This window comes from Triticum aestivum, chromosome 7D (assembly GCF_018294505.1).
Source record: "Triticum aestivum cultivar Chinese Spring chromosome 7D, IWGSC CS RefSeq v2.1, whole genome shotgun sequence".
In the NCBI taxonomy this organism is placed as follows: domain Eukaryota; kingdom Viridiplantae; phylum Streptophyta; class Magnoliopsida; order Poales; family Poaceae; genus Triticum; species Triticum aestivum.
Window position 1 is genome coordinate 403,644,335 of NC_057814.1, and position 22,508 is coordinate 403,666,842.

A 22,508-nucleotide genomic window follows, 5' to 3' on the forward strand; every position below is an offset into this window, starting at 1 on the left:
AGTATTTTTGATGTATGATTTAGCCTCTAGACACTTGTAGGAGTAGTTGCTATCAGTTTTGTTGAGTTTGGTTCCCTTTTATGTTGAGTCACTAAAAATTTCAAAGGAAGAAAAATGTTTAGGAAAATATACCAAGGTGGTTCCTCGAAGAAGCAAGCCCCAAGGCTCACTATACGTGAGCCGGACCTTGAACCACCAAGGGAAGCTCGAGTACGGCCTTGCGAATGGCCGTTGGATCAATTCATGGTTCATGTAGGTTTCAAGGATGAATTTGAAGCGTATGCACAAAATGCTGGTCTTGAGGATTTCGTGTCAGATAAGTGCCTACAATACTATCACCTCATTGATTTGTTTGTGCGAAGATTTAAGTTTACATCTCAGCGCAATACGCATACCATTTTATTTGATCTTTATGATAAATCATACACAATCACTATTGGAATAAGAAGATTTGTCGTCTACCAAATCTTTGCCGTCCGCTAGCGGACGACAGAGAGTGGCTTTGCCATCAGTTAGAAGAAAACAGACGGCAAAGAGCTAGCAGACGGCAAAGGGTGGCTTTGCCATCAGCCAACTCTTTGTCGTCTGCTAGCGGACGGCAAAGATGGGGTTTGGCCCACTGGCTGTTAAACCCTAACGGCCCCCCTCTTTGTCGTCTGCTAGCAGATGGCATAGAAGCATCCACTATGTTCTAAGATTGATGTTGCTATGACTTTGCTATGCTTAATGCTTGTCATTAGGGCCCGAGTGCCATGATTTCAGATTTGAACCTATTATGTTTTAATGAATATATTTGTGTTCTTGATCCTCTTGCAAGTTGTATACACCTATTACGTGTTATGATCCGCATACCCCAAGGTGACAATAATTGGGATTCTTTTCGGTGATTACCGTAGTTTGAGGAGTTCATGTATTCACTAAGTGCTAATGCTTTGGTCCGGTTCTCTATTAAAAGGAGGCCTTAATATCCCTTAGTTTCCATTAGGACCCCGCTGCCACGGGAGGGTAGGACAAAAGATGTCATGCAAGTTCTTTTCCATAAGCATGTATGACTATATTCGGAATACATGCCTACATTATATTGATGAATTGGAGCCAGTTCTGTGTCACCTTAGGTTATAACTGTTGCATGATGAATGCCATCCGACATAATTATCCATCATTGATCCATTGCCTATGAGCTTTTCACATATTGATCTTTGCTATGTTACTTTGCCGTTGCCACTGTTACAATTGCTACAAAACTGCTACCGTTACTTTTGCCACTGTTACCGTTACTTCCATACTACTTTGCTACCATGCAAGGCGGCGGTTTAAAACTCTGTTGCAGAAAGGGGGTAAAAACCATTTGTATAGGACGTCTCTGCACCAGTGTGGTGACGAGATGGAGGTTTCAGTGATGTTCTGATCTGATTCCAGAGTTGGCCCTTTAATAATACTTGTTGGTTGGACGAGACGGTGCCGTGGGCACCTGGTATGAGTGCTGGCACGAACGCCCGCCCTCATACTAGACGCCTTCTTGCGCTTTGGACTGCTTCCTACACCTCTCACTTGGCTTCTCTTATCTCCTCTTTGCTCCTTCCCGTACAATTGTTTGATTTAGTCCATGTATAGCTCAATTTTCCGTGGAAACAAAATAAAAAAAGGATTTTGAAATCCTTTGCATTCATTAGTCATTAGTACAAATATCGTAGCAGATATCTCGGTTTTTATAAAATAAACCGATTTAAACTTAGGTGTGATAAGCGTAAAAATAACATTCATCAGCCATCGGGCCACGCCCCACTCCTCGGCCTCGTGGACGCCGATGTTGGGGAGGTAGCACAAACGGGAGCTGGAGGCTGGCACACGACCGTCGCCACCGTGTCAGGGAGCAGAAGAAGGGGTGGCGATGGTCGTCGCTGTAGCGGGCATCGTCGACGTAGACCTTGTAGCGGTGCTCGCCCGGGACCTACATGTGTGACGACGAGGTGCTCCTCCATACTCGGCCGCCACAACCCATGGTCCTCCTGCTCACGCGACCGACACGGTCCTGGGGTGCTCCTCCACACGCGACACAACCTGGCCGGCGGCTGCAAGGTGCGCCGCCCTATTCTCGGATTCGCTGTATCTTGCCCTTGTCGCCGGCTGCTGCTCCATCCGCGGGGGTTGTGAGTGGTTGCGATGGAGGGATCGAGAGAGGGCATGAGAGTGCTGGGGAGCAGTGGAGTGCCGAGGGAGATGTATAGATAAGCTTAGCACGCTGGAATCGTTCGCACGAGACCTCACTCCCAACGAACGGGTGTCTGCCCCTGACGTGGCAACCTCCAGCGCTTCAAGATCCGTGTTCTTCATCTTATGTTTAGAAGGCAGTTCGCTGGAACCTGGCTGATGGCTAACGGGCGCCGGTTAAGGTTCCCCCCCCCCCAAAAAAGATGTTTTTTTTAGAATTAAAAGAAAGAAAGATCAAAGATGTGCTCCTTGTTGTCAAGGTGTCCAAATAACAGTGTCTGCCAGCATCGAGCCCAAGCCCGAGACACCGAGAGACACAAACACATGGCGACGCCCATGGAAGAGGACCGGCTGGAGGCGGCGGCGGCGCCGCCCGCGGACGTCGCCGGAGGAGGCGCGGAAGACCGGGAGAAGCCCGACGCGCCGCCCATGGAATCAGACTCAGACTCTGACGACGAAGGGGACGCCGGCGACGAGCTCCGCATCCAGGCCCTGGAGCGCGCCCTCCTGGAGCAGCCGCTCAACTACGAATCCCACGTTCAGGTACTACCGTCCGCCGCATCCTCTCTCGCTTCTCCATGCGTAGTCTCCCGACGACTAACTAGGGGTTTGAGCGGGTTTTGTGACGCCCACGGGTTGATGCGAGCTCCACAGCATCGTCTAGGTTTTCGACTCAGGGCACGCTCTCCACAGCGTCGACTAGGTTTTCGACCCAGGGCACGCTCTTACGCATTTGGACCTTTGTGGCGCTGGTTTTGCCATTGGGCAACGATTTCAGTGTGGTTGAGCTCATTTTGTCAGAAATATTAAATACACTCTTGATTTCTATGTCCACCTGCGTCTTTCTTATGTCAGTAGCTGAGCCTTGGCCGCCGTAGGTGGACATTGATATGATCTCACCACCTGACTAGCTTATGTTTGATGGATGTTTTGCTGTTTCGCCTTTGATTTGTCTGTACACATAATGCTCGAGGTCATCAGGGAATATCAAGAAGCAGCATGCATTTGCAGTGGTCGTGGATTAATTTGAGCGTTGTGGTGGTTTCTACGTGCCAAGTTATCTACTTAGGGCGTGCTCCTCTGCATTTTGCACCACTCATGCACTAGATTTGGCCATTAGGATGACAATTTCAGCACCGCTGAGCTTTGTTAAGAGGATGGATCTTTCACTAGTTTAGTAATTGGGATGCTTTGGCTGCCTTTAAAGTGGATATTGTTGATTGATAAGTGCTATCGTTTACTAGCTTAATGTTGATGATGTTTTACTGTTCCATATTGTTTTTTGGTAGCTCATACAATGCTTGAGAAAATCCGGGAATATCGAGAAGCTTCGTGCTGCAAGGGAGGAGATGAACAAGTACTTCCCTCTCACACCGAAGATGTGGCAGGATTGGGCAAAGGATGAGATTTCATTGAGCTCTGGGTTTGTGATTCTTTTCTCTTGAAATGATCTCCTGAAATATTTATGTTATTGGCAACTAAAACCTATATACTGTCTGTTACAGTCGTGGATCTTTTGATGATATTGAAAAACTCTATGAACGTGGAGTGCAAGAATATCTGGTATGTCGAACTGTTTTTGTGGTTTTGAGTTTAGACTACTGAGCGTGTGGAGTGCAAACTTATCTTGATGATCATGTTATTGCAGAATATTAAGTTATGGCGGGATTACCTTGATTATGTTGAAGAGCATGATCAGTCAGTGTCTCAATGTTCGCAATCTGGTCTCTCAAAAATGAGGGATTTGTATGAGCGTGCAATCACTGCAGGGGGTCTACACGTGACTGAAGGCAGCAAACTATGGGAAGCCTACAGGGAATATGAGATGGCTATTTTGACCATAAATGATGGTAATGACGAGGAGAAGGCAAAGCAGGTTCAACGTGTCCGCGCGCTCTTCCACCGCCAGTTATCTGTGCCTTTGGCTGACATTGAGTCAACACTTGCTGCGTATAAGAGTTGGGAAGCTGAAGAAGGCAATACAAGGGACCCAGATTCCCAGGTTGATGATGTTCCCCCAAATGTTTTATCTGCTTACAAAAAGGCCAGCGAGATGTACAATGCACGGAAGCAGTACGAGGATGAACTAAGCGACGCGGCTGAACCCGAGGCTAACAAACTACAAGTGTTCCTGGTATGGCGATGTTTTCTTTATGAAATCTTGGTTTTCAGTAACTCACTGTTGTTTGTTTGTTTGTTTGTTGGCGCTGAAACAGAAATACATCAAATTTGAGGAGTCTTTTGGTGACCCTGCTCGTGTCCAAGTTTTATACGAACGGGCCGTTTCTGAGCTTCCTGTTTCAAGTGATCTATGGATGGGATACACGAGTTACCTGGACAGAACCCTAAAGGTACTCTTTGAAGCTGTGATGTCCGATGTGACAATACATCTAGATCTGTAGATCTAATGAAATAATTATGATGATGTTTTCTTTTAAGTGGCAATAATTGCTTAATTTCTGATTTCTTTTGCAGGTACCTGCTATACTAAAAAGTGTTTACCACAGAGCGACGAGAAACTGTACATGGGTTAGTGACCTATGGGTCCACTACTTGCTGTCTTTGGAGCGCATTCGTGCATCTGAAGACGAACTGCGACATGTAAGTTCCTTGGGTCTCTCCGTTGGTATGTAGTCGGGGATTTTACAATTCAAAAACTTGAAATCGTATTTGTATGTAATGGAAATGGCATAATTCAGTGTCAAAAATCTGGTGCCACTATTTGGTAGTTCAGTTTATTTACATGTATATGTTCCCTGAGTTTTGGTTTTATAATTTAGAAACTCAATTTTTTACTTGTATGCAAAAGAAATGGCAGAATCCAGTGTCCAAAGTCTGGTTCCACTGTTCAGTACTTGTTATGTTATATATTCACTGAGTTTTCTTACTTGCAATAGCAGACAGGTTTTAAAATTGACCAAGGGGTGCTATATTTAAGCTTTCATTGCTGTTGACTTTAACTAGCATTTTCCGAAATTTGTTCACCTCTCTTGGCAGAAGTCCTGTCACTTAAGCCCATTCTGCCAATATGAAGCGATTACTATTAAAGTGATTGGGTATTTAGGTAGAGAACTAGGGCTCTGCTTCTGCTTTATACTGAGAACCCCATAATAAGTTGGGAGGAAAGTTCATTTTAATATAGTATTCGGTAGCTTGTTAGGATATTTAATTTGTGTAACTTTGTTACCCCTAATATGTTATGTGCACTGAATCAACTGATATAGGTTTAGGTAATATTCTAACAAATATGGAATATTATTTATTAAAATAGGAGAGTTATATAGATAGGAAAGAAATAAGACTGGACATAGAGATCGAATCGTATCCTTTGGATTGTTGATTAGGGGTTAAGTCCGCCACTCTAAGGAACAACATCTCTATCAATTATCAACATCGTCCTACTTCCTCCGTCCGGGTTTATAAGTCTCTCTTGTACTTTGGATCAAACTTTGACCATAAGTTTAACTAATTTATATGTAACATAAATTATGCCACTGGATATTCGAAAAAAGTTTTCAACGATATAATTTTTTGTTACATAAATAATATTTTGTACAACCTCCATTTCTAAATATAAGACGTTTTGGCAGTTTAAATTGAACTGCCAAAACGTCTTATATTTAAGAACAGAGGGAGTATTAGTTAAATGTATGGTCAAAGTTTGACCCAAAGTATGAGGCGAACTTTTAAACCTGGACAGAGGAAGTGCTCCCCATCCTGCCATCTTCATGGCGGTAGGTACCTAGTTTGTTCCATAGTTGGTAGATAATATCCTAAAGCAACAAGCACTTCATTAGAATACTGGTGCATGCCATGAAATGCTATTGTGTTCACTGTACTCTTTTGTTGCCTTCATTGGAGAAGATTATTGTTCGTCTCGCCTTTATTTTCTTTTGTATATATATATTAGCAAATACCAACATATATGCACGTCTTGTTTGCAGGTCTTTGAGCTAGCCATTCAATGTTCTTTCCCAAGCATGAACGAGGTGATTTATCTGCACTTGCATCCTCCATCTCACCCCTCACGGCCTCACCCCCACCACACACACACACATGTGCATGAGCGTGCAAAGATACCACATTTCGTTGCATCTTGGAAGTCACTGTTTGTCTGTTTCTTATTGGGACAGTAATTGTAGTTTGCAGATCTGCTTGTTTTGATCAGCCCGACAATAGCTGTAATTTCCTGGATAACCTAGCACGTCCTTTTTGAGGACTCTCGTCCTATGGCCTGTAATTTTCTGTCAACTGATTTAGTAAGGTCTGATATACCTTTCATTTGGATGATTGCATTTTTGCAGTACCTCAATATTTATCTTACTCGAGTTGATAGTTTAAGACGGGGAATGCCAACTGGCTTGGATTTCGAACTGATTAGGCAGACATTCGTGGTACGTTCTCTACGAGCTAGCTGTGTACATGCATTTTATTTTATTTGTACTAGAGTTAATTATTATTTTTGTTTCGAAGGAGAGTTAACTTTGAGTATATAATATCAGGATGCTGCTGAGTTCCTCTCACCACAACTAGGAATTGAGGAGCTATTACTCTTGCATGCATACTGGGCTAAGTTAGAGTGTAATATTGGCAAAGATATAGCTGCAGCACGCGCAGTTTGGGAAAATGCTCTCAAGAAAAGGTTTATTATTATGTTTGTGCAAGTTCATACAATGTTCTCATTGCTGGCACTAAGTTGAATTTGTTTACTTCCAGTGGGTGTGTTTTGGAGGTTTGGCAGCACTATATTTCAATGGAGATAGAAATGGGGCATACTCATGAGGCAAGATCACTTTACAAGCGTTGTTATAGCAAAAAGTTTGCTGGGTCTGGATCAGAGGTAAGCTCTTCTTGAGAAACTACAGGAATGTCTCTCCTGCTTGGTCTGTAAACCAGCTTGCTAGTGTGTACTGCACTACTTGATCTATTGGGCTCCACAATAATGGAATGCTGCGAGATGTTATATATCCAAAAGCATGTCAGGCCATAATAATGGGAGAATAAGTATCAGAGCTGAATGAGTAGCCCACTTATTTAATTTGGACTATATTCAAATAGATAAAGTCCATAGTTCCAGAAGCGATATGACATGAGAACTCTTGTTGTAAGGTTCATATCCGGCACTTTACAAGTGCATACCTAAACACCGGCGCAAAATCCGGACCGTCGCTGAAGGACTGCAAGGCCATAGCTGGGCCAGGGACATTCATGGGAGCCTGGGCATACACGAGATTGGCCAGTACCTTCAAGTCTGGCTGGCGATCGAGCATATCACGCTCTCGGACACCCCTGATCAGCTAGTTTGGAGATGGACGGCCTCCGGTATATACTCTGCTAGCTCATGCTATCTTGCCACCTTCCAGTGATCCATGACTTGCTTCTCGTGGAAGCTCATATGGAAGAATTGGGCGCCGCCAAGAGTGAAGTTTTTTCACTGGTTGGCCAGCCAAGACCGGTGCTGGACGGCTGACCGCTTGGCTCGACGCGGTCTCCAGCACCAGCCAAGATGCCCACTCTGTGACCAGGCTCTCGAGACGATGCGCCACCTCCTCTTGGAGTGCCCCTTCGCCAGGCAGACTTGGCACGAAATCCTGTCCTGGCTACGGATGACCACTGCAGGGCCAAGCCACGAAGATTCACTGATGGACTGGTGGCTACAGGCAAGGCAAAACACGCCAACACTGATGCGTAAGGGCCTAGCCTCCATTGCTCTGTTGATGCCATGGATGATCTGGAAACAGCGCAACAAATGCATCTTTGAGGGCGCCCAGCCCCTGGTTCAGGTCCTGGTCTCGAAGATCAAAGAGGAAGCCAAGGAGTGGGCAAGAGCGGGCGCCCACGGCCTACGCGTCATCCTGCCGCCCACCTGGGACGTGCACTAGTTTCGCTGACCCTGATTTGTAATTTGTAATTTGTAACTGACCTCCTAGGAGGATTGTATCAAAACTCCACCTTTTCAATGCAATGAAATGCAAAAGCCCTTTGCATTTTCTCAAAAAAAAAAGTTCATATCCGGCCTACAACCCCATTCTGACAAATGGGCCATTCTGGTGGACTTGAGCTATACACCAAAGATGAGCACCATGGCATGATCCCCAAATTGATAATTTTCCTTGCTTTTGAACCTTTTCTTACTGAATACTAGTATTTAATACTTGAAACTTTATTTCAGTTATAATTTTCTTTGTATTTGGTGATACTTGTATTGCCAAAAGAACCTTGGCTCATAGTTACTGCAAATGAACTGCATGATTTGAAACAGATATCTTAATTGTCATAGTTCCTTCTATTTCCATTGCCATTTATGTTCTATCTTTGGCAAAGGCAATGAATAATAATGACTGCAACTTACTAGGCTGTATGTCATGCGTGGATAAGATTTGAAAGGGAGCATGGCACCTTGGATGATTATGACCTTGCTATAAAAAAGGTATGCTGCTGCACGATTTTTTGGGTGTATATCCTCATTTTTTCACCTTTTATCTTTGTCTTAGGTCCGTATCATTTTCCTTCGATTGAATTTAAGCCACATTAGCTACGGTAGTGGATAGGTGCCTTCCTAGTTCTTTTAACCGCTTAATTATTGTCTTCTGGATAGGTAGTTATCTGGTTGGGCATTTAGCTGTGTGCCTCTTATCAGTTCGTCATGGATCTGGTTTCAAATAAGCATTTGAGACAGTGAGGTGATATTTTGTACTGTGGATAAATGTTTGACATATATACTTGATATGTAAACTGCATGTATCTTATACTGTGGACGAATGTTTGACATATATACTTGACATTTTGTACGCGAGCATTTATATACTAGATTCAATCATATTGTGTGTTGTGTTGAGTTGTTGACATAAGTGAAACCATTCTCCAGTGGCAAATATGTTATGCTTTTTTTCGGTCCCTTGAATGATGGCTGACATTATTTTGTTCTTCCAATAAGAACCATCTTCTTTGTAGATAGAGCCAAGTCACCCAGTATACATGTTGAAAAATAATTACCATAATACTTCGATATGTCAAGGTCTTAAAGTGCCCATTAATCCGAGAGACATTGCTGGATGTAGGTTCTACACTTCTATGTACTATTTTAGTATTTTGTCCACAGTATAAGATACATGCAGTTTACATATCTATTCAAGAGACATTGTCTGATGCAGTTCCTAGATCCTCAGAACTATCTCTCCTTTGGGTTATCTGTACTGTGCCTCTTTTTTGTGTGCATATTTTTGGATAACCCTGTTATAATTCTGAACGGAGGGAGTATATTTTAATGGGAGAACTATAATTTGACGAAATCATTAATTTTCGTAGATAAAATATGTAAGGAATATAGTTGTAACAAATGTTAATTTACCACTATCCACCATTATCCTGCATTTTTTTTTTGCATTATGTGAATCATCTCTTCTCAGTGGTTATTTTGAGTAGTGTCCTGCAGCATCGCGTGGGGTATCATCTAGTGTTTGACAACTACAGCATTTTTCTTCGTTTTGTGATAAAGCATTTTTCTTCTTCGTTCCATTATAAAAACTGGGCCTTTCTGGTAAATAAATGTTTAATTTGTCTGTTGCACCTTTCATATCCCTCCGAACACTATGTGAGTGAATGCTCCTTTGATTGATTATAAATATGTATGAAACACATGTTCAATGCACTCTGTCCTAGAGAGCAACTCATAAGATCTGCTATCCTGCTTGATTATTCCCCATAATACAGTATGATATTGCCCCAAGTTTCTTGATGTTTCTGGCCCGTGTGTCTAAAGTTTGACTATTTGCTGCGATTTTTGATACCATAAAGGCTTACATGCAAGACTAGTCCTCAGTGCAAAGATTAGTTTTATCTGTTGCATTTGTAATTATTCTGAAAGGGGTTACCATATCCCGCAAGTCAAAGTGTTTTATAATTTAACTTTGTGACTTAGATTGGTGTGTAGCAGGTTATTGTGTAAACTGTAGTTGCTTACTTATCATCATGCTACTTGACCAGGTCACCCCTCGTTTGAAGGAGCTTATAATGTTCAAGGCTCAGCAGGAGGCTAAATCGGACCCATCCTCAGCCCCCAAAGAAACTTCTTATGCAAATGATTCCTCTCAGAAAAGAAAGCCAAGTAAAATGACCAGTAAAGTGCAGCCTCCTGCTAAAAAAAGGAAAGATAATCCACCTAAAAAGACCATGTCATCAGATGACCACAGATCGAAGGAACAAAGCATAGACAGTCATCTTCAAGAAGCTGGAGAGGTCAGCAAAGGGAAGGCCGAGGCGCCTGTGGAAATGAAAGTAGAAGGTGAGAGCAAAGGAGGAAATACAAGTTCAAATCAACCGAAGCCGTACTTCTACAGTGACAAATGCACTGCCTACATGTCAAATATAGACTTGAAAGTATGCCTCCTTTTGTTTCTGTATCTGCACTTAGCTCCTGAACTTCAATAAAGTAAGCATCTACTCTTTCTATAGGCAACTGAGCTGCACATCCGTGGTTTCTTTTCCGACATTGGTGGCGTGGTAGACATAAGGTTATTGAGGGACAGATCCACGAAAAAATCAAGGGTACGTGTTCAACATCCTTAATTTTTTGCCTCTAGCATCCAATGATGTGCTCACTTATCAATTTTTGCACAATTGAGAAGTTTCCTGGGGCAACTGGTTACCCAACCTGGGTTTGAATTCTCAGGTCACCACCTCTTATAAATATGCCAGAAGGGCTTCTTCCCTTTTGGCCTTATCTTTTTTTTCCCTCAAAAAATTTCTGCACCAAAGCATTTGTCCGCTGTGAAACAAGGCAAATTTGCTGGCTTCCTGCTTGTTCCTATTCCTGAGGTAGATTTTTACTCCCTCCGTCCCATAATGTAAGACGCCTTTTGACACTAGTGTAGTGTCGAAAAACGTCTTACATTATGGGACGGAGGGAGTACAATTTTATGCTGGAGATGCACATGTATTCTGAGCGGTACATATATAGACATTACAGCAGTCAAGATGTAAAAAATATCTCCCTTATAATCAGGGTAGATGTTCCAGTAGTTCATTGGTACATCTGAGTTGATTAAATAGGTGTACATGTCTTCTGGGAAGTTACTTTTCTCAAGCTTTTTGTGCCAAAATCATCTCGACGTGGTATCATCGTTGCCGCCAATTCTTGAGTTAACCACTATCTTCAGCCGGCTCTAGAAAGTTCCTATAATTTACCATTATGGTATCATCGTTACTAGATCCCAAATTGTTATTAAGGCATATTTCCCTTCAATAGATTTCCGTGCTTAGCATGTTTGCAAATTTTAAGAAAAAATGATGGGTTCTATGATCTTGCCTCTTTTCTCATTACGCTCATCTCGTATAATTTGTTAAATGGGAAGAATTCTTGAGTCACGTAAATTTTGTGGAGTGCATCCTCAGAACATTTAATCTCTCATGTTCATTTGTTTTTCCATGGATGTTTTGCAGGGGTTGGCGTATGTGGACTTTTCAGACAAGGATCATCTTGAGGCGGCCATTAGAAAAAACAAGCAAAAGTTGCTCAGTAAGAAAGTAAGTATTGCTCCTTCAGATCCAAGCAAGAGTAAGAAGAACCGTGAAGCAGGCACTTCCTTCAAAGGTATGTTCTTTGGCTGACACCGCACATCTTCTCCTGTTAATAGTAGAATCGTGGTGTTTTCACATTGCAAAATTGCATATAAACTTAAAAGCCTATAACTACTGTGGACGGAATGGGAACTTTTTACAGCTGGCAAACATTGAACATTGTTGTAACAAGCGAACTAGTAGTGTACTTTCTCCGTCCCAAAATTCTTGTCTTAGATTTATCTAAATACGGATGTATCAAGTCACGTTTTAGTATTAGATACATCCGTATTTAGACTAATCTAAGACAAGCATTTTGGGTCGGAGGGAGTATTTGCTATGCTATTTGATGGTCAAGCAGCGCAGTTTGGGAAGGTACCTATTGTTAGGAAACGTGATGTTAGGACAGAAGGTTGTTCAGCTATGGACTCATCTAAAAAGATAGGTGGAAGTGAAAGAAACGAGGTAGACTCTAAAGAAGTTGAGGATGATGGTTTAGTGGAAGGGGAATAGAAGAAGGGTTGATCCTCAACAAAAGTGACATCGCGAGAAAAGCGAATGCGGCGAGCAGAAGAATCATAGCAACGGTAGCCCTTATGTTCAAGACTATATCCAAGGAAGACACACTGAGCAGACTGAGCAGTCAACTTGGTACGCTCACGAGGTGCTAAAAGAACATAACAAGTACAACCAAAGACACGGAGGTGGTCATACGTGGGAGGAGAACCAAACAAAACCTCACCAGGACACTTGCCCTCAAGGCGAGTAGAAGGTTGGAGATTGATAAGATAAACAGCAGTTGAGATAGCTTCACCCCAAAAATGAGTGGGGACAAAGGAAGAAATCAGAAGGGTACGAGCTGTCTCAACAATATGGCGATGCTTACGCTCAGCAACGCCATTCTGAGCATGGGCACCAGGGCATGAAAGTTGAGGGAGAGTACCCTCAGATGAGAGAAACTCGCGAAAAGCAGTAGATAGATACTCCCCCCCGGAGTCAGAACGAAAAACACGAACAACACTGGAAAACTGAGTATGGACCATATGTACAAAAGTCTTATATATAGAAAACAACTCAGAACGATGCTTCATAAAATAGACCCAAGTATGTCGAGAGTGATCATCAACAAATATGACATAATGTTTGTGGCCACCTTTCGAAACAAAGGGGGAAGGACCCCATACATCAGAGTGCACTAAATCAAAAGGATGACTAGAATGAGTAGTGCTGGAAGAGTATGGAAGCTGTATTTGTTTCCCTAGCTTACAACCCTTACAGTGAAAACCAGCATCTATGGAAACATGACCCAAAACACCTTGTCGAACAAGGGTAGATAAACGAGAACCACACAAGTGACCTAAGCGATGGTGCCACTGGGCAAAAGAAAACGACGAAGTGGATCTTGATGTTGATGCAGCCATCCGGAACGCGGATGTGGTGGAAGCTGAAGGAAGGTGTAAGGTGTCAAGGATGTAGAGGGATGTGGATCCTCTATGGCGATGGCCAGTTCCAATGACCCTCTTGCTCTGACGGTCCTGCACATAACAAAATGAGTCATCAAAACCAACAAAGTAGTTCATATCAGCAAGCTGGCCAACAGACATAAGATTCATGGACAGCTCTGGAGCAAAGGAGATGGCAGGAACAGAAAACTTGGATGTGCAAAGAGAACCCTGATGAGTAATAGAACAAGGTGTACCATCAGCAGTCTGAACAGAGGCACCATCCCGTGGCAAGACACAAGCTGAGAGCGATCAGAGGTCACATGGAAAGAAGCTCCAGAGTCCAGAACCCAAGGCTGGGTTGCAGCAACAGCGGGCTGAGAGAGAACAGATGCAGAAGCACCCCTTGCTTGCTGCTGATAAGGAGCCTGGGGTGCACGACGCTGCTGATTGAGGGCCCGTCTAGCCTGAAACTCAGCTAACAGCTCTGGATGAAGCTTGAAACAACCATCTCTGTGGTGTCCTGCCTTCTTGCAGAACGAGCAGACGACAGTTGAAGGTGTGGCCTTGGAGGCACCTGGCCGCTGAGGAAAAGCCAGAACACTAGTGTGTAGAGTCTGCGCAGAAGTAGCCCCAAGAGAACGGAGACGAGTCTCCTCAGCGATCAAGCTAGCAAGTGCCTCTGTCAAGGTGGGAGGAGTCGTACGACCAAGCAATTGAGTGCGAATGTTCTCAAAGTCTGGCTTGAGACCATCACAAACTGAAACATGAGAGTCTGATGGTCATACTTTTCCTTTGCTGCACATGACTCACAACCAGAATTACCCTTTGGAACCATGGAACCTAGCTGCCCAGTGATGCGAGTGAAAGCTCCATAGTACTCTTCTATGGACATGTCTTCTGGCTGCCGAGTGTTGTGTAAATTCTGCAACAAGGAGAAATGAAGTGCACTGCTGGGCTGAAGGTAGCGCTGCTCAAAGTACTTCCATATCTCTTTAGCTGAAGTGTGATGCTCAAGACTCATTCGGAGTGAGGGTTCAACACCCAGAATTAAAACTCCCATCACACGATCATCGATCTTTTGCCAAGACTTCCTTGCTGCATCATCATTTGGACTAGGTGGATCATCTGTCAGATGAGAAACAAAACCAGCCGTCCTCAAGACAGTCCGGGCAGAAAATGCCCATTCCCTGTAGTTTGAACCATCAAGCTTGATATCTATGATCAAAGAACCAAATCCGAAATCATTTCTTGCCATAGTGGTGAGCGGCCAGCAGCTGGAAACACCCAATCTGATAGCAGCTGCAGGCAGCAACAAGAGAAGAGCAGCAGACAGCCACAAACAGGATCTGGATCTCACTGGATAGAAGGTGGAGCTTGCTGGATCTTGCTGGATAGAAGGGGGAACACCTGGAGCTTGCTGTAAAGCAGGGAAGGCACCAAGAGCTTGCTGGAGATGACTGCTGGAGAGCAGGGGAAGTATTCTCACAGAGTAGCTGTGAGGACACACAGAGGAGCTGCTGGAGAGCAGCTCCTACAGGTTGATGACGAAGATGGGATGGGGCAGCGATGTGGATGTCTCCTCACCAGACAGATCCGCCTGAATCACCTCACTGGCGTCGATTTCATGGGTGGCGGCTGGAAGAGGGACTAGGGTTTGGTCCTGCTCTGATACCATGTTAGGAAACGTGAGGAAGAGAGAATGACCGAACAGTTTTCTGTATTGAGGAGGAGAGAGATATATACAAGGTTACATGGGCCTGGGCCTCACTCTAGACTATGGGCCTGGGCCTGTACAAGACAAACACAACATATATACTTAACACCTATGACCGTCTCACTTGTGGGGAACTGGGTCAATCCAATTATGACTGGCTTCTGAAACCTGTTAGCATTAAGCATGTACTTTTACACTTATTGCTGAAGTAATACTGTATGTCCTTTTGCATGTTTATACTGATGCATATTAGCGCATATATAGGGTGGCTACTTTTATAATTGTATATCTTGGATTGCTGTACAAGTGACTCCTGGGAATTATATTTCCTGTTTTTCCTCGAGGACATGTGACATGAACCACATTCCCACAATAAATTGATATGTCTTACATGAGCATAAGACTGTCAGTGACCTCTAGTTGACCTTTGTAGGCAACCTTCATCCTCGCAATTATGCCATGGACTAAATCATCCTTGTAGTTTAAGATTCTGACCAATATGATTAATCTGACTTGGTTTCTACAGATAAATTGCCCTCTGGAGGTGATCATGGTGAAAAGGCGCCAGTCGACGGTACTTCAGAGAAGGAGATGCCCAAAGGTGAGACGAAAATCACAGGCAAGAACACATTATTTGCGCCGCGGGCTTTAGTCAAACCACTTGGATGGAACAAGAAAGATGAGAAACCAGATGTTGCTGCGGAGGAGCTGAAGTCGAACGATGAGTTCAGAAATCTGTTGCTTAAGAAGTGATGTCCGTAGGCAGGTTAGTTCGTCGGTGTCTTCACGTCCCACCAAGGACCTCTACCTCCTGACCTGTGGAATGAATATAATGAAGCGTTAACCTGACCTTCAACCGGCTCCTACTGTTTTACTGTGTTATCCTATCGTGGCACGAAATTCCCGCTGTTCTACTGTGCTCTCCTTTTGGCATGAGAAAATCTCAGCTGCAGAAGTTGTAGTTCCTTGACAGTCTAGTGTCAGAGGTCGGTGAAGCCAGCCGTTTTACCAAGTTTGGCATATTATTCATGGTAGTACAATTTCATAGACGACTTGGTTGTGATAGAAATCCAAGGGAGGCAACGTAGCCGGAAGCCTGTAACCCATGTCGTGTCTTACAGTCCCAAGCGCTGGGAATCCATTGGGTTGTTCGAGGACGAGACTTGCCTGCTCCCTTCCATGCTTCCATCCGTGCTCCTGCATACGTGGCTTGATTTGATTGGAAGAAAATAAGGTCCGGCCCCACCCCCTGAAAATCAGGGGGGGGGGAGATGATTAGATTAGAAAAGAAAAAGGGAAAAGAACAGCCATAGGATGAAGTGGGAGCATGGAGAGGGAGCAGGCAAGCCGGATCCGTTGTTCGAACACCTTGCAGCGCGGCTTACCATGTCGGTTTTCAGTGAGCAGTGGCGCACACATACACGTAGGCACGGAGACACATGGGCAATTGAAGAAGAGCAAGATGCGATAACCCCAAGAAAAGAACAAGAAACGCTAATAAAAAGTGAAAACGGCACATAATAACAGGAGTATTAGTATTTTCAAGAATGTATCTAAGCAATGTGTTTAAACTGTACACTTGCAAGGCTTGCTACCAACCATGCACGAGTGCATGACTAGCTAGTTGTTCCGTCGGCCGTGGCTTCCCCACCGTTTTCTTTTGCAGCCGCCTGATTCTCCTCACTCTTCTCCTTCCCCGGTAATAACACAAGTTTCTCCTTGACCGCCGTCTTCCCCACGGCGGCCTTCCTCCTGAGCTCGTCCACCAAGCGCGCGAGGCATGCATCGGCATCGCGGCGGGCGGTGCGCTCGGAGCGCGCCATCAGGCACTCGGCGACGTCCGCGGGCGTCATGTCGGCCACCCGCAGCAGCTCCTCCACGGCGTAGAAGAGAGGGTGCGCGTCCACGCCGAGGTAGTTCTTGGCGAGCGTCATGAACGCCCCGAGCTCGCAGTAGCTCATCTCGACGTGCACGTCCATCCTCCCTCGCCGGGCCAGCGCCGGATCGTCGAGCGCGCGGGTCCGGTTGGTGGTGACCACGACGATCCGCTCGCCGCCGTGCGCCGACCACAGCCCGTCGATGAAGCTGAGCAGGCCCGGCAGCGTCACCGTCCCGCTGTCCCTTTGCGGCTCCGTGGCGGCGTGGTCGAGGGAGCAGTCGATGTCCTCGATGACGATGATGGACCTGCGCGTGGTCTCGGCGAAGAGCTTGCGGAGGTCGCTGTTGGTCTGCAGCGAGGCGAGCTCGACGTCGTAGACGTCGTAGTTGAGGTGGTTGGCCATGGCGGCGACCATGGAGGACTTGCCCGTGCCCGGCGGGCCGTAGAGGAAGTAGCCGCGCTTCCACGCCTTGCCGATGCGGCGGTAGTAGTCCCTGCTGTCGCGGAAGTCGTCCAGGTCGTCCATGATCATCCGCTTCTTTGCTGGGTTCATGGCCAGGGTCTCGAACGTGGCTGGGTGGTCGAAGTCTGTGTAGCTCCATACCTCCTCCCTCCTAGAACTGAACGACGATATGCCATGGAAATTAAGCAACTCATTAATCAGTGGAATGCTGCCGAACTCCCAAAGAAACAAAACGGAAGGACACCATGATTCAGGGAGAAGTTTGCAATGTATACTGGTAGTTGAGCTCCTTCTTGATGGAGTAGAGCCTGCGTGGCCGGTTGCTGGAGACGAGCTCCTGTCCGGTGCGGCGGACGTGGGGCAGGTACTCGTCGACGACAAGCCTCCGGTGGGACTCGTGGAACGTGAGGCGGCAGCGCCTCCTGGCGTCGGCCGGGGACGGCGGCACAGCGACCACCACACGGTGACGCCCTTGAACTCGTCGGCCACCTCCTGGCCGTCGCGGAGGCCGAGCACGAAGCCGTGGCCCTCGGCGGCGCCCTCCGCGCGGAGCCTCCGCGCCTCCCGCGAGCACGCGGCGCTCAGGTACGCCAGCACCTCCGCGTAGGCGTCACTCGACTTGGCCTCCACGTCGTGGTAGGCGTAGTAGGGGCGCGGGTCCCCCGGCCTGGCGACGACGTCGACGGTGATGAAGGGGTCGACGGACGGTACGTGCCGGCCCAGCCGCCGCCGGAGGTGCTGGTTGTAGAGGCTCCTCGCCACCCCGAACGCCATCGGCGCCAGGTACATCCACGCCGAGTTGGTGAGGTTCTGCACCAGCGCGTTGGCTGCCGCCGATCGCTTCGTCGTTCCTCTGCTTCCCGCTGACCCCATTGATGATGATGATGATGATGATGATGGTGATATCTGATTCTAGTGATGGTACTGCGGTGTCCGGCCGGTTATAAAGAAAGAGAGGTTGATTTAATGGAAAGTCTGAGACGAATGGATGCAATGGAAAGGTAAAAGGAGATCTCCTACTGATTGATGTGAAACTGTACAGCATCATTTCTTTTGTGCCAAGGCGCGCCCACGATTTGGGCCGATCCTGTAGAAAGATCAGATAGGCAGGCTCTGTACATCGTGTATCTTGTCTAGCAATAGTTAGGATCAAAACAGAGGATCCCGGTCAGTATGGTTCGAGCTACGAACGTGCTATGCGGGTACTCTGCTAGTATTTCTGTACGCATAGGCCTTTGAGGCATGGATGCAAAAGAGGTAAGGTTGACTGAAGATTTCAACAGAATAATGGGCTCAACAGTGAACTCCAGCCTGATCAGATAAGAAAACATTGATTCAGAAAAACGTAGAATGAAAGCCAAGCCACATATTACTAGCCTGCTTACAGCTCTGAGCAAAATAAAGTCAAATTATAACTATACTGATGCTGACTGCCAAGCGGAAACTTTACTGATGGTGCGAACTTATGAACCAGAGACCAGAAAACATTGTTTCAGAAAAACGTAGAATGAAGCTCTTGTTAATTATGAAAACATTACTGATGGCGCAAAAACTTATGAACCAGAGACCATCGCATCAGAAAGAAACTCAAGCTAGCAGAACAAGATTTTGATAAATTCATTCAAGACTCTGATAAAGTTTGGGTGAAGGCTACAACAATCAGTAGCCTCCTTACACAAAGACGGCAACCAAAATCACCACACATGCTTGCTTTTTATTAAGCGCCCACGAGGTCACACACTGACACACACGAACTAAACTCAATTCATCCCTAATAATAAAAGTGCAGCTAAACTCCCCTAAGATTCAGACCCGACGGCGCGACACAAGGCGTCTCTAGTTGCTGCCCTTGCTGATGAGCTCCAGGGCGGTGGCGGTGGTGGGCAGCGCCGGGATGGCTCCCTTCTTGGTGGTGCAGATGGCGCCGCAAGCGTTCGAGAACTGCAGCACCTCCCTCAGCTTCGCCTCATTCTGTCCAATCACACAGAAAACAGCATCATTAGCAACATATACCCATAATGGAGTTCGATCAGAATCGGTGATGATTTAGTTTTCTTACGTAGAAGATGGAGTCGTCCTTGGAGACGCTGACGAGGAGGGAGCCGACGAAGGCGTCGCCGGCGCCGGTGGTGTCGACGGTGTTGACAGAGTAGCCGGGCACGGAGCCCTTGAAGTCCTTGGTGAAGTACCTGCACCCCTTCTCGCCGTCGGTGACGATGAGCAGCTTGAGTCCCTCAAACCAGAGCGAGAGCACGTTCTTCTCGTCGGTGGCGTCGCCCTGGGTGAGGAAGGCCACCTCGTCGTCGCTCACCTTGATGAAGTCGGCCTCCTTCCAGATGCTCATGATGCCGTCGCGGGCGGCCTGCGCCGAGGGCCAGAGCGGCAGGCGGACGTTGGGGTCGTACGAGCAGAGGATGCCGGCCGACTTGGCGGCACGCATGGCGGCGACGTGCGCCGAGCGGCAGGGCTCGGTGATGAGCGAGATGGAGCCGTAGTGAAAGATGCGGGCGCGGCGGATCAGGTCCAGGTTGAGCTCGGCCTCGGTCAGGAGCATGTCGGCCGACGGGTTGCGGTAGAACATGAACTCACGCTCGCCGTTGGACTTGAGCGTGACGAAGGCCAGGGCCGTGCGCGCGTGCTGGTCGAACAGGCAGCCCTCGGCGTTCACGCCGTTCTGCTTCAGGATCTCCACCAGCATGTGGCCGAACTCGTCATCGCCAAACTGCAAAAAAACGTCACCGTTCGATATATAAGAATTTAAGAAAAGTCAATACTATTCATTGCACCGACCGAATGAGAGTAACCAAATGTTCATAAAAAATAATGCATTAATCTTTGAAAGATAATGTAAGATAGTTGCTTCTTGTGTTAGAGTGGATTCGTGTTAGATTTGGACGGATCAATGACCTATGGTGCAGGTAATAATAGCCGCCAGATCCGAGTCAGCAGGGACCCACCATGGCTCGTGTTAAACTACACGTGATCCGAAAGGCCAACAAAGGCAGTGGCATCATCGAGCCGAGCGGCTACCTTACAGCGACGGGGCCAAAGCATCCATTTTTATTCTATTCAGTTCAACAATTATAATGCCAAAAATTATCGATGGAGCCTAAGAGAGCGACTGATTCAATATTAAAGTTGTTAAAAATTCAGTAATTTCTTTGGCGAGAAAAAAATTGACGATGCAAACGAGATTATAGGTGAGGTCACGTGAGGACAAAGCGCTCGTTTGTCTCGCGCCATCCACTTCCACTCCCACGGCTGGCCGGCGATAATAATAATTGCTGCTGCTACCACTTTTGCCTCCAGTCGTATGCAGCAACTAAGATTTCCTACCCGCAAATAGTACATCACATTCAAGACCGAGAAAAAAGTTGCAGAACAGCATTGCTGTGCCACCAACAATCCTAAGCAAGTCAACGCCCGATCCGCGCCGTGCACCGACGATCGGACGGACACCGACAGCCCACCTACGGCGCCACCAGCCTCCGATCCGGAGGGGAGCGCACCAGATCCGAGCCAACCAAACGCCGGATCTAACGCGCGCGCACGGAAGCATGGCAACAAACGCAAAAGACAGCGAGAATCATCACGGGACACGGCGATCGACGGGTGCGTACCTTTCCGATGAAGGCAGAGGAGCCGCCGAGCTTGGAGATGGCGCAAGCAACGTTGGCGGGCGCGCCTCCAGGCGCCTTGACGAAGCCGCCGGACTCGGCGAGGGAGACCCCGGCAACGTCAGGCACGAAGTCGATCAACATCTCGCCGAAAGAGACGACGAGGCCTGGGGCGGCGGCGGACGCGGGGGCAACAGCGTCACCAAGAGGAGCCATTGGAAACTTGGTCTAAACACACGAAACGGAAACGCGAACGCGACGGAAGGATTCGATCGATCGATCGAGCTAGAGAGGAAAGCTGCTGGTGGTGGGTGGGTTTGGAGTCGCGGGGCGGGCTGGCTTATAAAGGGGTGAGGGCGAGGTTGTTTGGCTTGGCCGAGGGGGCCGGTGATTAGGAGTTATACTCGTAGTAATTATCTAACTTATCCGTCTCCCATTACAGCTCTAATCCCGCCCGTGCTCGGGTTGTGGATAATCACCGGGCTCCGCTAATCTAGTCGCTGCGTGCGGCCACCGACGTGTGGGCCAGATGACAGACCGGACCCATCTTTGAACGGGTTTGGGGGTCCCGGGGCCCGCCGATAACGGGTTGGATGAGGTTTGCTGGTGGCCACGGGCCCAGCTGTCCGTTGGCGTGGCAGCGCCTATCGGGCGAGTAAACCGGGTCGTGATCTGATCTCTCTCCGAGTAGTAATTATCCACCAACTTGTGATTATAAGTTATCTCCTCTCCACGCAAGTAGGAGTACTCCGCTCCGGATTACTGGCTTTGGTACGAGTCAGCTCGATCGTAACGGACTCCCTTGGATTACGGAGCCACCTGAAACGTATTTGGATCCAACTTCATTAGGTGGGACTGGCTGGTCTCACGAAGACACCAACAGAAACGGACGCAAGATCAAAGCTATGGATCATGGATCTTGTGCATGCAGCTTGCGGAGACGCTGCTGAGTGGGGCCCCGAGGTAGACCGTCCACGTAATGGATGGCTGCACGCAGACACTGGGAAGCGGACACACTATTTTTATCCGCGAACTCAGTCCATGCTAGTCCGCGACTAAGGACATTTCTAATGCTGCCCCGCAAATCAGATATCACATCCGTCCATAATAAGGGCCCAGTCCGCAGACATGAACGCGGGAGGCAGTCATTTAAAGCTACCCGCATATGTCCAACTGCATTCCAAACGTAATTTAAATTGATTAAATCTGATGCAAACTCAAACAAACCAGACAATATTCATTTAAACTAGGATATTTTTTACCTAACCCTATACTTAACGGTGACCTCATAAACCATGCTAGCCTGCCCAGCGGCTCCTTGGTCATCTCGTCGTCGTCGGGCTTCCGGCGATGGAAGGGTGTGGCGTCACGACAAGGCTTTTCGGCAGCCAACTGACGCCCGCGGATTATTCTGTCCACTTGCTCCTATGTAGTGCACACTGCGACCGCGGCACCGAAGACGTGGGCGGAGGGAGAGGGCGGCAGGCCTGGGAGGAGGCGACGATGGTGGCGGACTCGCGGAGAACCCACTCCTGGCTTTACTTGGCCATCTCCTCGTCGAGGCGGCGGACATAGTGCCGCTGGTATGTACCCCAAACAATGCGGAATAGTTTCACAACTC

At 47.0% G+C, this 22,508-nt stretch overlaps 2 protein-coding genes, 1 long non-coding RNA gene and 1 pseudogene across 3 annotated transcripts; 1 reads left to right on the top strand and 3 right to left on the bottom strand.

Moving 5' to 3' along the window:
- Nucleotides 1-2,452: 2,452 nt before the first annotated feature.
- On the top strand, nucleotides 2,453-15,940 carry LOC123169772 (squamous cell carcinoma antigen recognized by T-cells 3). The gene is made up of 15 exons (XM_044587642.1): nucleotides 2,453-2,754; nucleotides 3,501-3,634; nucleotides 3,717-3,774; nucleotides 3,860-4,345; nucleotides 4,428-4,562; nucleotides 4,687-4,812; nucleotides 6,156-6,200; nucleotides 6,516-6,605; nucleotides 6,714-6,853; nucleotides 6,928-7,051; nucleotides 8,567-8,641; nucleotides 10,198-10,590; nucleotides 10,666-10,758; nucleotides 11,653-11,803; nucleotides 15,455-15,940. The coding sequence occupies exons 1-15, from the start codon at nucleotides 2,536-2,538 to the stop codon at nucleotides 15,679-15,681; spliced, it is 2,496 nt and encodes an 831-aa protein (XP_044443577.1). The 5' UTR covers nucleotides 2,453-2,535; the 3' UTR covers nucleotides 15,682-15,940.
- Nucleotides 12,831-15,223, bottom strand: LOC123169774 (uncharacterized). Its single transcript, XR_006484947.1, has 2 exons — nucleotides 13,469-15,223; nucleotides 12,831-13,304 (listed from the first exon to the last, which is right to left on the bottom strand). It is a non-coding gene; the product is annotated as an uncharacterized lncRNA (long non-coding RNA).
- A 507-nt stretch (nucleotides 15,941-16,447) lies between the features above and the next one.
- Nucleotides 16,448-18,277, bottom strand: LOC123169773 (AAA-ATPase At3g28610-like; annotated as a pseudogene).
- Nucleotides 18,278-18,863: 586 nt separating this feature from the next.
- Nucleotides 18,864-21,211, bottom strand: LOC123164926 (fructokinase-2). Its single transcript, XM_044582535.1, has 3 exons — nucleotides 20,891-21,211; nucleotides 19,330-19,992; nucleotides 18,864-19,241 (listed from the first exon to the last, which is right to left on the bottom strand). Exons 1-3 carry the CDS (start codon nucleotides 21,101-21,103, stop codon nucleotides 19,107-19,109), a joined length of 1,011 nt encoding a protein of 336 aa, XP_044438470.1. The 5' UTR covers nucleotides 21,104-21,211; the 3' UTR covers nucleotides 18,864-19,106.
- Between the last annotated feature and the right edge of the window lie 1,297 nt (nucleotides 21,212-22,508).